Genomic DNA, 16,099 nt, shown 5'->3' with positions numbered 1-16,099 from the left:
TCTCCCTCTCTGTAATCTGTACACCCACAAATGGCTTATGTCACTCTGTGCCACTCTCTTTTCCTGCCTGGCCTGGCAGACACATTGCCCTCAGCCCTTCTCCTACCTTGCCTTGATTTGCCCCCTGTAACACCCTCCATGACCCCTCAAAAGGCCTTCCTTGATGGCCAGAGACTGGAGGGTGGCATGGGATAGGGGTACAGAAGTGGAGCCAGCAGAGCTGCTTTTGGGACTGCCTGGGCACAGCACACAGCTCATGAGCCACCTCTGGTCTGCCGTCCTGGCTTGCCCAGCAGTGGGAAGAGGTTGCCGGGGTGTTGCAGGATGTTTTACCCTTAATCCTGACCCGTGGCTAGCATTGATGATCATTTGCACTGTTTTTCCGGCATGCAAGAGCCTTGTTTTATGATTGAGGCGGTGGCTGCTACTGCCGCTTCCTCCGTTTTCTTTTTCTTTTTCAAGTGCTAGCGGGAGAGATTTATTCATCCCCCTGTAATGAAACTTTGTGCATTCCATATGGCTTACATGAATTTATATAGGCCGTGAGTCATCCATTCTCCTTCTTGGATGCTTTGATCAACTGAGGGCACTGATTAAAAGAAATGTCTGCTGGCAAGGCAGGGATCATAGCCCAGCCCCCCTACCCACCCACCCCCCCCAATAAACAAGTCTTCTTTTTGGGTCTAGTTTTCTCTCTTTATTTCTCTCCTCTCTTCTCTTTCACCCCCTCCCTCCCCGTGACCCCAATTTTGGCAGGAGGGACAGCAGTGTGATAAAAGAGGAAATCAAAGCCTTCCTGGCCAACCGAAGGATCTCTCAAGCAGTCGTTGCACAGGTAACAGGTAAGCACTCTAGCATCCCTTTTCCTTTCTAAGGTGCAGCCACCGACGCTTTGCCTCCCAGCACAGATGTTGGGGATATTTCTCGGCTTTCTGCATTGCAGTGCAGATCTGTCAGCTTAGTCATGATAATGTATGCCTTTGATTTAAGACCCATTGTCCTGCACGTCATGAAAACTTCCCCAGTGAATCAGTGTCTCTTCTTCCCCCTCACCCCAATCTCCTTTTTCTGCATGTCTCATGCTAGCAAGGGTTTTTTTTATTACATTGCAACAAGCATCAAATGCTTCCCTTAGAGCCAAAATTCCTTTTTATTTTTAATTCTGAAATCATGACACGGTGAACATCATCCACAGACTTCCTTTGAGTGAAAGAGGTTGAGGCTCGTCCCTTAGATTAGGTACCTTTTTCAGAAAGACATTCAGTCCTCAGGGTACTTAGTGGGAAAGGATTTTTAATTATACTATTTCTTTAAGTGTTTTTGTTTTGCTTTATTAACTCTACAAGTCCCAACACGGCCTAAAAGGAATCTCAGTTAAATGACTGGAAATTTCTTCCTGACCCAGTTTTCCCCCCTTCAGGATACTCTGAAGTTCATGCACAGGCAAACTTCCCGCCTTTTGTGTATTGTTGGGTCTTTTGTTCTGGAACTGACACTCAATTGCCCTCAGCGTTTCATGCCTCCTAGTGAACATGCTTATGGGTAGCCCTTCATCCCCTCAGTTTGGCTGGGGGATCCTGGAGGTTTTTTGTTACCTTCTGGGCGTGGAACAGGGGTCACTGGGGATGGGGGGGAGGCATTTGTGAATTTTCTGCATTGGGCAGAGGATTGGACTAGATGACCCTGGTGGTCCCGATTCTATGATCCTACAAGAGGCACTTGCCCTCCGGCTTGCCATTAGAGAGGAAAAGCTGAGGGTCACAAGGAGTTGCAGGGGTATAGGAGGGAAATAGGTTTGCTCAAGGCTGTAAGTACCCTGGGGAAAAGATTTAGGGTGGAGAGGATGGAAATTCCCACACACACCCCTAAATCTCCCTCATGTGGAATACTGTAGGTTCCTAGGGGCTTGGGCAAACCAACATCCCTCTGTTTGTTTTCTATTGTTCCTGTAGAAAACTCTCAATATAACAAGGGAGAATGAGCATGTTCACTTCTCAGGTTGGTTTTGTGGGTGAGAGAAGGGTGTCATCCCTCTCTCTCTCTTAATTTGCAATTTTTTTCTGCAAAATGCACAAACCATGTCTGCAAGTGGGCCCCTTTTGCTGCTTCTGTGACAGGAACTCAACCATAAAGTTTGCTGTTAGAAGGAATAATAATCTACAGTTCCTATTTAAATTGTGTGTGTGTATGAAAGAGATAGAGAGAGACAGCTATCCTATACCTCATTCTGAACCAGACCATAGAATGTGGATCAAAAAATCCACACACTGGAACAGATGGAAGATTTCCTTACAAACCAGAGGGCAGGTGCACGTTTGCAGAAAAATTTGAAATCTTAAAATGAAACAAAACAAAAATGGGGGATTAAAACTCCCCACAGTAATAGAAACAGTATCAATACTTTAGAAAACGAATGTCTGTTGAGCTCTCATGAGACTACAGTTTTTGGTAGCCATTTTGGGGGTATCTAGACAAACGCAACATCGTTAAGCCTTCAAAGCTTTGGTTTCACTGTATCAAAGGTGATTGTGCCAATAGATAGACTGGCAGGCCTGGCAGTGGCCTCTGGAAAACTCACTGCCACGCAACTTGTGTGACTTGGCCACTGTGCCATATGACTTACTGCACAACTTTTGCTACTTGGCCAGACTTCTCCAGGGAAAGGTTGTGAGAGGAGGGAAACGAAAGATTTGGGGGGGGGGGACTAAAGGGAGGTTGGTTGGCGGTTCAGGAGAGGGAAAAGATGGGAAGCTATGGGGGCTACCAAGGACAGAGGAAGAGAAAATAATGTGGGGAGTTGGGGGTACAGGGAAAAACAATACCCCCCAGTCATTGTAGTTCCCCCATTTGTATATGTATAAAATCACTACAATTCTCTTCCCTCCTTTCCCATCTCTTCTCTTTGGTGTGTCACTAGCTGTTGACTGGACACTTCTCAGGGCAGGGATCTTGGATTTTTTTCCTGTTAACTTCATTAAGGTATCATGTACATTGATGGTGCTGTATAAGTAAATAAATGGGTGGCAAAGCTAATTAACAAAAGGTGATGCTTAATTAATACTTTATCTCTAACCATTAAAGGCAAGCCAATAAACAAGAAAGACTGGCCAAGTTGCTGGACCTCAGTGAGGAGAGCACGTGCTCTGCATGATGCAGGCTTTGGGTTCAGGCTCTGAAATCACCAGCTGCAAGAGTCTTGAGAAGCAGGGCTGGCATAGACCTCTGCCTAAAGAAGCTGCTGTCAATCAGAATAGATAATAAATACTGGGCTGGATTCACCAGTCTTGTGAAGGGGTCTAAAACGCCTCCATATGTTGTTATGATTTTGGCTGCTACAAATAATGCTCGCACTTTGATGCATCTGAGAAGGGAGAGCTCTGTAGAGTGCCATCACCACCCTTACCTTCTGTGCCTGCATGGGTGATATGCTGAAAAGGTCATTGTGGTTGGTCTGAAAGATGGGGTCCTATTAAAAAGAAGCTAGGTTACTTTGCTGAATAGTGTCATAGCTCTTGACCCAAGGGCTCTAGGATGAAATCCTCCTCCTGCTATCAACATGACAGCTGTGGGCAAGTTGACACCTCTCACAGGTGGAACTTCTCAACAAAGATTATTTTAATGTAGGAAAATCCAGTGTACTTTGTTGTATGCTATAAGAATGAATGAATAGGTTGAATTCGGCCAGGTTTTCTTTACTCACTCTTACCCAGTTTCCTTCCTTACTGCTTGCCCCTGTCCCATAGGGCTTCTATCAGTGCAAGTCCTATGATCCCCATCACAGTCTTTTGGGTGGTTGTCAAAGGAGACACCTTCTTCCATCTCACCAGCAGAAAAGCTAGTTGGGTCCAGTCCAGTGGATGTATTTGTATCTGGGATGCAGCCATTCATCAGTTGAAAATCTTTTCATCAACTGAAAAAGTGTCTGTGATTTAACTGGGCAATACATTTTCTCAGGGCTTTTTTAGTAGAAAAAGCCCAGCAGGAACTCATTAGCATAACTGGCCACACCCAACAGCAGAAACTCATTAGCATATTAGACCACACCCCTGACAGCACAGCTCATTAGCATATTAGGCCACACCCCATGTTACCAGAAGTGTGGTCATCTAGCCACACCTACCTTTTGCTTCTGTTTACCTTGTTTGTTGTCAAAACCCAGGGCTTTTTTTGTAGCAGGAACTCCTTTGCCTGTTAGGCCACACACCCCTAATGTAGCCAGTCCTAATGAGTTTCTGCTGTTGGGTGTGTCCTATGTGCTAATGAGTTCCTGCTGTGCGTGGCCAACTCGGGAGACAGCCGCAACTCCGTTCCTGTGCGTTCCTGCCCAAAAATAGCCCTGCATTTTCTTTAATTAAAAAAAAAGATTAGTTACACAAGCTGCAGTTGACAGGCATCATCATGGAAGAAGTATTCCTGTTCCATGCCCGCATAGGAGGAAATCCCTCTTTCTAAGGCGGTGCATGCGGAGGCACATAGAAGAAGTGTGATATTCTAGTTAAGAGAGTCAAACTAGCTTTTTAAAAGGAATGGCAGAATTTAAAAAAAACATCAGACATAAAAAGGCAATGGATATTGCTCCCCTCCCGATGGAACCTATTGTTCCATCCATATCCACAGTTATACAGCTTTAATGGGTCAATTAAAGCTTACCGGGCTTACTAACATTACTCTTATCATATGACCGTTTTCAGGTGTGCAGAAGCAATTTCTGACTTCAGTTTCCAAATGTGTAGGATTTACATATTTGTTTTAGTCCAGTTTCTATTCCACCCATTCCTAAAGGCTTGGAGACAAGTAATAACAGGGTTGGGTTTTTTTTGGGGGGGTGAGTGATAGAGAGAGAGAGAGAGAGCCCCTCATTTGTATATAACTGATGTTGTCTATATCTTATATCGATGGACTGTTGTAGAGGAGGAAGGTCCAAACATTCCTAGAGGAGGAAGTTCTACAAGAATGGAGAAACCATGAAGAGGTAATCCAAGGTGCACTCTGGGTTCAAACATGGGGCACTGCTGGCACAAAACAGAGCTGCTCTGTTATAAGGTTTGTTTCTGTGGTTGGTGCTTTATAGGGTCATCTGTTTCTGCTCAGTAGAATGTTACTGATCATCACCACAGGGAGAAGCCGTTGACACAGTAACAGTCAAGCAGCAAAGGAGAGGGCAGCTCCACCTGTCATGAGCATCATAAGCAGCTCCACCAGTCCTAAGCACAGTGCCTAGCTGGCCATTGTTGGATGTGGAGTGCTAGTTTCAGAGTACTTCCATCTGATCCAGCAGGATGATTCTTTTGTGCTGAAGCCTTGAGAAAATGGCTGACTCAAGTGGGTATCCTCTGAAACTCAGCCAGCTTCCCATATTGTCTGTGATGCCAAACCCAAGCACAATGTCTGGAAAAATACATTGTGTACCCAAGTGCTGTAGAGTGATCCTCACATATAAGCACAGTGCCTTTCCCTGAAACCTTTATGACTGAACTCTTCCAGCTTAAATAAACAGCTTTGTGTGCCCTCCCTTTAATTTATGATTTCAGCATTAGCTGATTAATTCTGAGCATAACCCCTTTTTTCCCTGTGTAAGTAGAGGTAGGATTGCTTCAAGGCAGATCATAGGCACTCTCTTCACCTCCAGCCCCTCCTTGCCCCATACAAACATTTAACTAAATTGCAGGCAGCTTATTTGAAAAGTCAAGCTATAATTGGCATGTTCAGAATTAACATGCGCGCACACACACACACGTACCACTGCATGGAACCTGGTGGAAAATATTAACTTCCTTCCTTTGGGTTGGGGTTGACCAAGAAGTCATGTGGACAGGGAGAGAGAGAGAGATGATTTGTTGAGTTCAGCTAGGGAGAATAAAATCCTTCTCCCTGCCACAGGGAATTGTGACATTCTTGCATAAGTGCCAGGTTATCTAAAATGATGGCCATGAGGGCAAGATAAGAACATAAGAACATAAGAGATGCCAATGTTGGATCAGGCCAAAGGCCCATCCAGTCCAACACTCTGTATCACACAGGGGCCAAAAATACCAGTGCCATCAGGAGGTCCACCAGTGGGGCCAGGACATTAGAAGCCCTCCCACTGTTGACCCCCCCCAAGCTCCAAGAAAACAGAGCATCACTTGCCCCAGCCTGAGAGTTCCTATCTATACCTTGTGGCTAAAAGCCACTGATGGACCTCTGCTCCATATGCTTATCTAATTCCCTTTTGAAGCCGTCCATGCTTGTAGCACCCACCACTTCCTGTGGCAGTGAATTCCAAGTGTTAATCACTCTTTGGGTGAAGAAGTACTTCCTTTTATCTGTTCTAACCCGACCGCTCAGCAATTTCATGGAGTGCCCACGAGCAGTGTTCCCCCTAAGCCGTGGAGTCTTGTGAGCAAAAATTCTACTTTGTGAGCTATGGGCATTAAAGCTGTGAGTGAGAGATATGGCTACTGCATAAATTAGTTTGCTCTGGAGCCATCCCTTCCTGAGCTTAGACAAAAATGTGTGAGCCAGAGGCTAAAAAACTGTGAGCTAGCTCACACTAACTCAGCTTAGAGGGAACACTGCCCACGAGTTCTTGTATTGTGAGAAAGGGAGAAAAGTACCCCTTTCTCTACCTGCTCTTTCCCATGCATAATCTTATAAACCTCAATCATGTCACCCCTCAGTGTCACCCCTCAGCCAAGATGTAGTGCCCCAAAGCTACGTAAGCTGTTGCAGATAGAGGTTATGTTGCTTGGCCCTGGGCCAGGTGGTTCCTGGTTTTGAGATTAGCTCATAGCTCACCTGATACACTAATTACCAGAATCCATGAGAAAGATGCTGTGAAAGACACAGGGCTTCCAGTGAAATGGCAGTTCTGTGCTGAGTTATCCCCTTCCCATACCTTGACATGGGATGCCATTTGCCCTGCTGTGGAGTGTTCCCCTTCTCCCACCAGAGGAAGTCAGCCATGTGGAGCAGGGACTGTGAAATGCATGAGGGTTTTGGGGGGAAGTAACCCACACATTAAAGATGGGGAGGCAGGTATTTGACATGTGGTTGCTGGTTTTGGTGGCAGCCATGTATTTTTGAAATAGTGTTTGTTCCTGTATTTCATTATAATATTTATATTCTGCCTTTCTGCTGATAAGATGCTAAAGGCAGAGTTAAAAATCCAAAATATCGCACTAAATTCAAACAAGCAGCAGTAAGGCACATCTGAAGCCCGCCCGAACAACAAGGACATGCCGCTTGGGTGCTGGTAGGTAGCCCCTCCCCCCATACGAATTGTGGCCATACGTAGGAATCAACTAGTATATATATGTAAACCGCTCAGAGATAAATAAATAATGAAACAATGGTAGAAGAAGCAATAAACCATCACAACCCAATAAAATGGTAAAATCAACTAAAGCCCAAAGTAAACTTAGAAATGAAACCAACAGTCACAGAAGTCAATAAATAACACTTTGGGTGCTGTTCATTTCACATTATGGTTTTCAAAAATATCTGAGAGTTCCAAATCATAGTTCCAATCTCTGGAAAACTCTGCTTCCTGAGTGGCCACTAACGTCTCCTCAGTCAATACAGGCCAATGAAGCAGGGCAGCCATTGTCAGTCCTAAGTTCTGTACAGGTGTCCATGTTTGTACCAAAGTAATAAGGGAGTTCTCACCATGTCTTGGAGGGGGTAGAAACTCGCTATGGAACCCTGAGCTCCTTGGAGGAAGGGTGGAATAAACATTGAGAATGGTGGAGAGATTGATTTGGGTATTTATACCCTGGTTTTCTTCATAATGGGACCCAAAGAGTCTTCAGTGTCATTCTTCCCACCTCCATTTCCCTCTCATAATGATAATCGGCTTAGGTTAAACTCAGAGAATGGGACTGGCCCAAGGTCACCTCGCAAACTTCCATGGCAGAGTGGAGATTTGAACCTGGGTCTCCCAAATCCTAGTCTAAGCACTGCACTACGCTTGCTCATGATGGAGGAAGCCCTTCCTTTTCTCCCTCTGGCTATTAATGACGGCATGAATTTTTATAGTTTCTTAAGCACTTTTCAAAGACCTTTATGTGAGGTGACCATCATGTCTCTTTGGAGTGAATAATATAATCCTCCTGCCTCGGCAACAGTGGTCTCTGCTGTCCTAGATGTTTACACCCATTTGACCCATGGAACACTACCACAGAATGGCAGCAAGAAGATAACTGTGCTTCTAGGCATGGCTATCTGTAGCCTATAACATTTTTATCCTACCCTTCTTCCAAGAGCAGTCCAAATAGCCTAGCTTAGCTCGAGCTTGTCAGAACTTGATCGGTCACAGTTAGTACTTGAATGGGAGACCACCAAGGAAGACTGAGGTTGCTATGCAGAGGAAGGCAATGGTAAGTCATCTCTGTTCACCTCTTGCCTTGAGCACCCTCGTGCCTGGGGTGCTATGAGTTCCTTGCAACTTGACAGCACACTCATTCATTTCATCCAAGTGCTTCAAGGCAACCTACATGTTCTTCCTTTCCTTCCTCCATTTGATCTTCCCCACAGCCCTGTGAGGTAGGCTAGGCTGGGAGAGAGTGACTGGTTCAAGGTCGCCAAAAGAGCTTTAGTGCTAAGTGGAAACTTGAATCCAGATCTCCCTTGTCCTACTCTGGCCCTCTAAGTACTCCATCATGTTGGCTCTCTTTTAAATGGGTTTAAAACATTATTATTATTATTATTATTATTATTATCCCGCCCTCCCCGCGAACGGACTCAGGGCAGCTAACATAACTGATATGGAAACGTATGTTTTCCCCTAAAAGGACACAGTGCAGTGAAATATGACTTTAAAAGACCGAAGATGCTGCTGTTAATTATATATAATCTCCTAAATCTATTGTATTGTGTATATCCTGTGTAATTGTAGAAAAGGCAGCTGCTGATAGGCGCTAGCCCAAAATATGGAAGCTGCTTTTTATAGAAACTGAAGGTTTCTGCAGTAAGATAAATAAGATGCTGATGGGTTGGGTGTGGTATAAATAATATAGAGATAAGGAGACTAACCAGAGCTAAGAATAGTTTGTGCTGAGCATCCTGTCTTAATTTGACTCTTCCTTTTAAATGCTCACTCCCTCTAGAGGTGAGATTGGAGAAAAACATGAGGACAGAAGGAATGTTGCTGGGGGGGGGGGGCTGTCTCTGTGTCTGACCCTGAAAGTGTTCTGGAGGCAAAACAGAGTATTTTAGAGGACATCTTTTTATAATCTGCAGCTGGCCAGATAAAATGTTAAAGTTGACTTGAGATCCAGTCAAGCAATTTAGAATTTTTTAAAAATTTGATTCCTCCCCTCACAGATCTGTTCTGCTAAGAGCAGGGCTTTCTGCATGATCACAGAGCCTTCGCCTGATGCAAGAGGAAGGCTCCTTAAACCAAGGGAGAGCACAGCCATTAGTGAAACAAGTCCAGAGAATCTAGCCCTGTATCATAATCAGAAGTTCTCACTCATTGAAATAGTCGTCCACATGCTTGAATTTGGATTTTAAAAACGAACAAGCATGTATTAAAGTGATTGTGACTATCTCCCCTTTTGAAAATAGAACTGAATCCCTCCGATGGATATGCCCTTGCTGAAATCCTCCTTCTCCCTCACCTCAAAAAGACTGTCGGTGTCTAGGAAAATGATTTCCTATTTCTTTCTCTCTTTTTTTGTGAGAGAGACTTAAGATCCTGTTAAAGATATGGCCATTTTTCCCTCCGCTCTTGGGTGGCTTTTCTGATCTATACAGACTTGAATAGTGACTGTTTACTATCAGGCAGTACGCATGTGTGCCCAGCTCATTTTGACCAGCGCAAAATGAATGGCCGAATGAGTCATCCCATTTCCTGCTGGACGTGTTTGTAATGTCTTATAAGCCGTTATTCTGCTCTACACCCCCCCACACACACCAGCACCACCAGCACCATCGTTGTCTGTCTTTGCAGGCAGTCGGAGCAATTAATCACAAAAATGCCATCTGAAAATTAGGTCTCTTCAACTCAAGAACTCAACGTCTTTTATGAAAATGGCTGGCATTTTTGTAATATGGTCTTACGAGCATTCTGTGCCAAAAAAAGAGAAGCAGCTCAGACTCTGCAATCAGGATAAAATATATTGTATTATAATTCGCAAGTGTCATCAATCGATCTGCATCTTCCAAGTTGTCACCCATGGTGTGCTGCCATAGGCGAGGGATTTTAATTCCATGCAGGATGTTCATGGATCTCAGAATTCTTATTAATTCCCAAAGTTCAGAGGTGCCTGGGCCAAGGCAGTCCGGCATTTCTGTGACATTGGAGCAGGCAGAACAGGGGCAGCCAGAACCATTGTGATTACTCTCCCGAGCTCACTGTGACGTCAGAGCATGGCAGCCAATGGTAATGAGGGGGGGGGGAAGCAGAGGAGGAGAAAGCAAAGATGCGAAGACAAGTTCAGGTTGGTTGAAAGGGAGGCTCAGTAACCTAGTCCTACTGGTAGTAGGCCTTCTGCTAGCATAACTTTGTCACCTGCCCCATCCGGCAAAACTGGGGCAAAGAAAAACAGCAGGACAATCCGTTAATTCTAACAAAATCCCCATTAAAACGTTAAACTTGATTGTGAATGGAACGTGTACTTCTCTTTGTGTAAGACTGCTCCACAAAGAGGGCCTTTTTGCATTGTTTACAGAGAATATTTGGGTTCCTCCAGGGGCAGTGGATTCCATGAATCGGGAGGGCAGCCTGCAAGAAGGCAGCTCTGGCCCAGTTGAGACATCACAAGCAAATCTCTCTGTGATTGGCACAAACCTGCCTAGCTGTCATGCTTGCATATGACAGCACCCTGAAGATGGAGATCTTCAGTCTCAACTCCAGTTTGTTAGATCGTCTGAACACAGCTGCTTCCACTGAGCTGGGCATGCTTTCTATCACACTGGGATTCTTCAACTTAGGCGGGCAGTCTTGGTGCACCACAGTAGGGGAGGGCGGGAGGAAGAAAGTGGATTGTGCACAAGACCAACAACGAACCAGGTTTGCACCTGTTGGGATCAGATTTGTCAATATTAACTGACATATTAACTACGATATTAATGATCGTAGTTAATGTGAGACTGTGAACTCTTTGGCAATCTGCTTCCGAGTTCTAGACTTGAAAAGAGGTGGGTGTGGTGGGTGTGAAAGGAACTCATGAAAGGTGCCTTGTGCTGCAGCAAACCTTTCATCTATCTAGGTCAATATTGTCTTCTCTGACTGGCAGCAGCTCTCCGGGGTTTCAGGCTGAGGTCTTCCATATCGACTGCCAAGTGATTCTTCACTGGAGATGCCAGGGATTGAACCTGGTACCTTCTGTATGTAAAACAGATATTCTGCCACCAAGCCACAGCCTAAAGCAAGTGGAAAAAGGGAACGAGAGTGTTGGATTGGCCATGATTGTGGACTGCAGGGGGAAGGAGACTTGTAGGTGGCTGAGGGGCATAATTGCCCGGGTTGCCCGGGTGGGTGTTCTGTCTCCAGGGCTGGGTCCTTTCTGCCTAGGAAGGCATGCCGAGGCTGAGCTGGGCTCCCGCTGTCTTCTGAGTTGGCTACTGTATAAACCAGATTGTTTGTTTGTTTGTTTTAAATAAAAGTGGATATTTCCAGGCTGCCATATTCCGCACCAGCTGTCAGGCTGATGCACATGATTCACCCAGCCCTCTTCGCCGGCAACGTTGGCGCCTCGGCCCAGGCCCTCTGTTCACGCGGCTGCATCTCAACTCTCTGTCTCTCCCGCAGGTATCAGTCAGAGCCGGATCTCCCACTGGCTGTTGCAGCAGGGATCAGACCTGAGCGAGCAAAAGAAAAGGGCCTTTTACCGATGGTACCAGCTTGAGAAGACAAACCCCGGTAAACAAACCAAAGTCAAGACACTCCCGCCGTTCCCACCGAGCCAAACCTTTTGCCCGGCAGCTGTGAGTCTTGTCGGCTCGCTTCATTGTGCTTTGGTTGGCGTAGGAACGTGGTCAGATTTTGTCCTTGGGAAGGGATGGTCGGGGGCATGTGGAGAGATTCCAGCAGGCAGTGGAAAGACCGGGGCCACCCTACAAAAGGGGCTGCATTTTTAAATCACAGTTTTGAAACAGAGGAAGTGTCGTAATAGTGTTGGTGGGGCACCAGTTGCTTGGGGGCCCCCGAATGGTCATTCAGGTCAAGCAATGCACAGTATGCATGCTTGAGTCCAATCAAAAGAAGCAGGGTTAACTGAGCAACATCGAGTGGGCTGAATGGCATTCTGAGGTAACTTGTTTAATAGTCAGCAGGTAGCACTATTCCTTCATTTCACACTGTCCCAAATGGAGTGGTTTAAAAAACAGTGCCCCTAGTTGGAGAAAGGGAAAGGGGTAGGTATTTTCTCTGGATAATACGGTTCTGCTCAGAGTACTACTGGCCACTGGCCAGCTATGACTGCTTCATAGCTTTTTGCTTTGGGGGGGGGCGGGGGGATGACTCTTTTAAGGCATCCCAGTAGGTGGACTTGCATGTGTTTTATTTTAATTTGTTAATTTCAATAGTTTTACCCTTCTTTTCTCCCTCACTGGGGACTCAAAGCAGCTTACAAAATAAAATGCACATTAAAAAAGTAAACAAAATATATAACCAGCAGTGTACCCAATACAATCCTGAAGCAGGGGATGAAATCACAAGGGCTTCCTGGGTTGGTTCTGGTTCTGCAGATCCAGCTCATGCAGAGCCTGGGCTGTGTATTTTCTCATCATGGGGTTAACTCAGGTGTTGCCAATACCACTCAAGAGGAAGAAAAATGACCAGATTCTTTCTTGTTGGGAGACTTTGAATAATCCTGAAGTACATACCTGGCATTGTATTTTAATGTGGGTTTTGCAAGATAACTTTCTTCTCAAAATGTTTATGGCCCTTGAACTCTGTTTATGGGGTACATGGATGATCATAGTGTGTGTATAAATTAAGAGCAGCTCTGCTGGGTCAGGCCAAGATCCAGCAGTCTCTCCAGTACATTTATCCTCCCCTTCCCTCAGAGTGGCACACATGGTTCTCTCTTTGTCATTTTATCCTCACTACAACCCTGTAAAATAGGTTAGACAGAGAATGAGTGATTGGCCCAAAAATCACCCAGCAAGTTCCATGGAAGACTGGGATTTGCAGATTTTACCATTCATGGTGATCCCCAGAACAGATCCCCTATGAATGTCAAGGGTCCACTGTGTCTGCTGTTCAAAGGTATACTGCCTCTTTACACAGAGGCTCCATTTAGCTTTCATAACAAATAGCCACCGATGGATATTGTGTGTGTGGGGGGGGGTTATAGACATGTCCATATGTCTTACATCTAATTGAGGAGAGTTGTGTGTGAGGGGGGGGAAGCTGGTTTTTAACAAATAAAAAATTGGGAGAGGAGAACTAGACCATCTCTCCCTTCTTCTGTCATAACTGGTTGTTGCATTTTACTCCTGACTTGGCACCTATGCCAGAAGAGAGCCAGGCCAGGAGAAAAGTGCTGCAAGAACTGGAGTACAGAAAGATGGGGAAAGTCAAGAGGGCAGCATTTAGTTCCTCTCACATTCAGGCTCCATATTTAGCAGGGGAGAAGAGACCTCTCTCCACCCTCTGCTTTAAACTGGGACACATGCATGTTTTTATAAATCTGTGTGGATTCACTCATTTTATATTCTAATAGTCAAATATGGACAAATCTACGAATCTGTGGATCAGGGCCACACTGACATAAAGCAGATTTTTCTGCAAAATTGGGGGCCCCCGCCCCCTCAGGTTTGCAGGAAAAGCTGAAAACTTAAAAAACATGTAAATAAAAGCATCTGGCCTCCTCCTCTGTCAGGTGTTGGCAATGAAGACGGAGGGCAGAAAACCTTGGGAGCTGGCAGTGGAGGCTGGGAGCCGTGTGGGGCTCACTGGCATTGTTATTGTTGGGGGTGCAGGAAGCCTTGGTGAACCTAGCGGTTGTGGTCAGGAGCCTTGGCAGGCCCTGTGCAGTTCATAAGAGAAGCCAAAGTTGGATCAGGCCAGTGGTCCATCCAGTCCAACACTCTGTCACACAAGTGGCCAAAAATACCAGGTGCCATCAGGAGGCCCAGCAGTCGGGCCAGGACACTAGAAGCCCTCCCACTGTTGCCCCCCCAGCACCAAGAATATTTATTTATTTATTTATTGTCAGATTTATACCCCGCCCTCCCCGCAAATACAGAGCATCACTTGCCCCAGCCTGAGAGTTCCTATCTATACCTTGTGGCTAATAGCCACTGATGGACTTCTGCTCCATATGCTTATCTAATTCCCTCTTGAAGCTGTCCATGCTTGTAGCCGCCACCACCTCCTGTGGCAGTGAATTCCATATGTTAATCACTCTTTGGGTAAAGAAGTACTTCCTTTTATCTGTTCTAACCCGACTGCTCAGCAATTTCATGGAGTTCCCACGAGTTCTTGTATTGTGAGAAAGGGAGGAAAGTACTTCTTTCTCAACCTGCTCTGTCCCATGCATAATCTTATAAACCTCGATCATGTCACCCCTCAGCCATCATTTCTCCAAGCCAAAGAACCCCAAGCATGTTAACCTTTCTTCATAGGGAAAGTGTTCCAACCCTTTTATCATTCTAGTTGCCCTTTTCTGCACTTTTTCCAAGGCTATAATATCCTTTTTGAGGTGTGGTGACCAGAACTGCACACAGTACTCTCAATGAGGTCGCATCATTAATTTATACAGGGGCATTATGATACTGGCTGGTTTGTTTTCAGTTCCCTTCCTAATAATCCCGAGCATAGCCTTTTTTATTGCAGTTGCACACTGTCTCGACATTTTCATTGAGTTATCTACTAGGACTCCAAGATCTCTCTCTTGGTCAGTTTCTGCCAGTTCGGACCCCATCAACGTGTATTTATATTTAGGATTTTTTGCTCCAATGTGCATCACTTTGCACTTGGCCGCATTGAACCCCATTTGCCACATTGACGCCCACTCGCCCATCCTCGACAGATCCCTTGGAGTGCCTCACAATCCTCCCTGGTTTTCACCACCCTGAACAACTTTGTGTCATCTGCAAATTTAGCCACTTCACTGCTTACTCCCAACTCCAAATTATTAATAAACAAGTTAAAAAGCATCGGACTGAGTACCGATCCCTGCGGTAACCCACTGTTTACCACCGTCCACTGAGAAAATTTCCCATTTATACCCACTCTCTGTTTCCTATTAATTAGCTCCTGGCATGTGAGAGCAAGTTTGGTGTGGTGGTTAAGAGCAGCAGACTCTAACTTGGAGAACCGGGTGTGATTCCCCACTCCTCCACATGCAGCCAGCTGGGTGACCTTGGGTCAGTCACAGTTCTCTCAGAACTCTCTCTGCCCCACCTACCCTACAGGGTGTCTGTTGTGAGGAGAGGAAGGGAAGATGATTGTAAGTCGACTCCTTCAGGTAATGAAGAGCAAGGTATAAAAAACAATTATTCTCCGGTGGGTGTGTTTGGGGTGGGTGGTGGCGGGAGTGGGGGGGGGGGGGGAGAAGACTCGGAGGTCAGAAACCAAGAAGCTCTTTGCCTCTGTGGCTAGAACCAGAGTGGGGGAGAAGCATTGAGGGCTGGGAAGAAAGCTGGGCTTGCTGGGGGAGATGGGGGGGGAGCCTCAGCTGCCTCAGCAGCAGAGGTTGGGAGCCACACTGGGCCTAGTGGCAGCGAGGAAACAACAAACATAAACGTTAGAGGGGGAGAGCTCCCCCTCGTGAGTATCGTGGGGGGGGGCTTGTCATATATATGTTTGTCACTTGTTGTTCAGGTAGCTGTCTAATCCTCAACCTGGGGTGTCTGTAAAGCACCCAGCAGAGCCCTTCTGAGTAGCGTAGGCTTTGGGCTCCGGCCTGAGCATTGGTGCAGTGGTAGACACTAGGGTCACCCTGAGAAATCTCAGCCTGACCACGCTGTGACATCAGAAATATTAATTCATTAGGGCTGGCTTGATTGGTCTGGTTGGCAAAAAGGTTGCCCGCCAGTGCGAGAGGATGAGTGAATAAGTAACCTTGGCAGCGCTCTCCATCTCTTTGTTGGAGCTGCCACAGATTCAAGTAGGCTTGGATATGCCTTTGGCTTGACACGTGAGGCACTGGCAGTCCGGTTTTGG

At 45.9% G+C, this 16,099-nt stretch overlaps 1 protein-coding gene across 1 annotated transcript in view; it reads left to right on the top strand.

The window, feature by feature from the left end:
* HMBOX1 (homeobox containing 1) overlaps positions 1-16,099 on the top strand; it is a 119,025-nt gene that overhangs the window by 77,723 nt on the left and 25,203 nt on the right. Inside the window, exons 4-5 of the mRNA XM_015405809.1 lie at positions 757-842; positions 11,735-11,845. Of these exons, the coding sequence (XP_015261295.1) occupies positions 757-842; positions 11,735-11,845 (197 nt within the window). The remainder of the gene's footprint in view (positions 1-756; positions 843-11,734; positions 11,846-16,099) is intronic.

This window comes from Gekko japonicus, unplaced genomic scaffold, assembly GCF_001447785.1.
Source record: "Gekko japonicus isolate JY-2015 unplaced genomic scaffold, Gekko_japonicus_V1.1 scaffold7, whole genome shotgun sequence".
NCBI lineage: Eukaryota > Metazoa > Chordata > Lepidosauria > Squamata > Gekkonidae > Gekko > Gekko japonicus.
The sequence above is the reverse complement of the archived record's forward strand: the minus strand, read 5'-3'. Positions and strand labels throughout refer to the sequence as shown.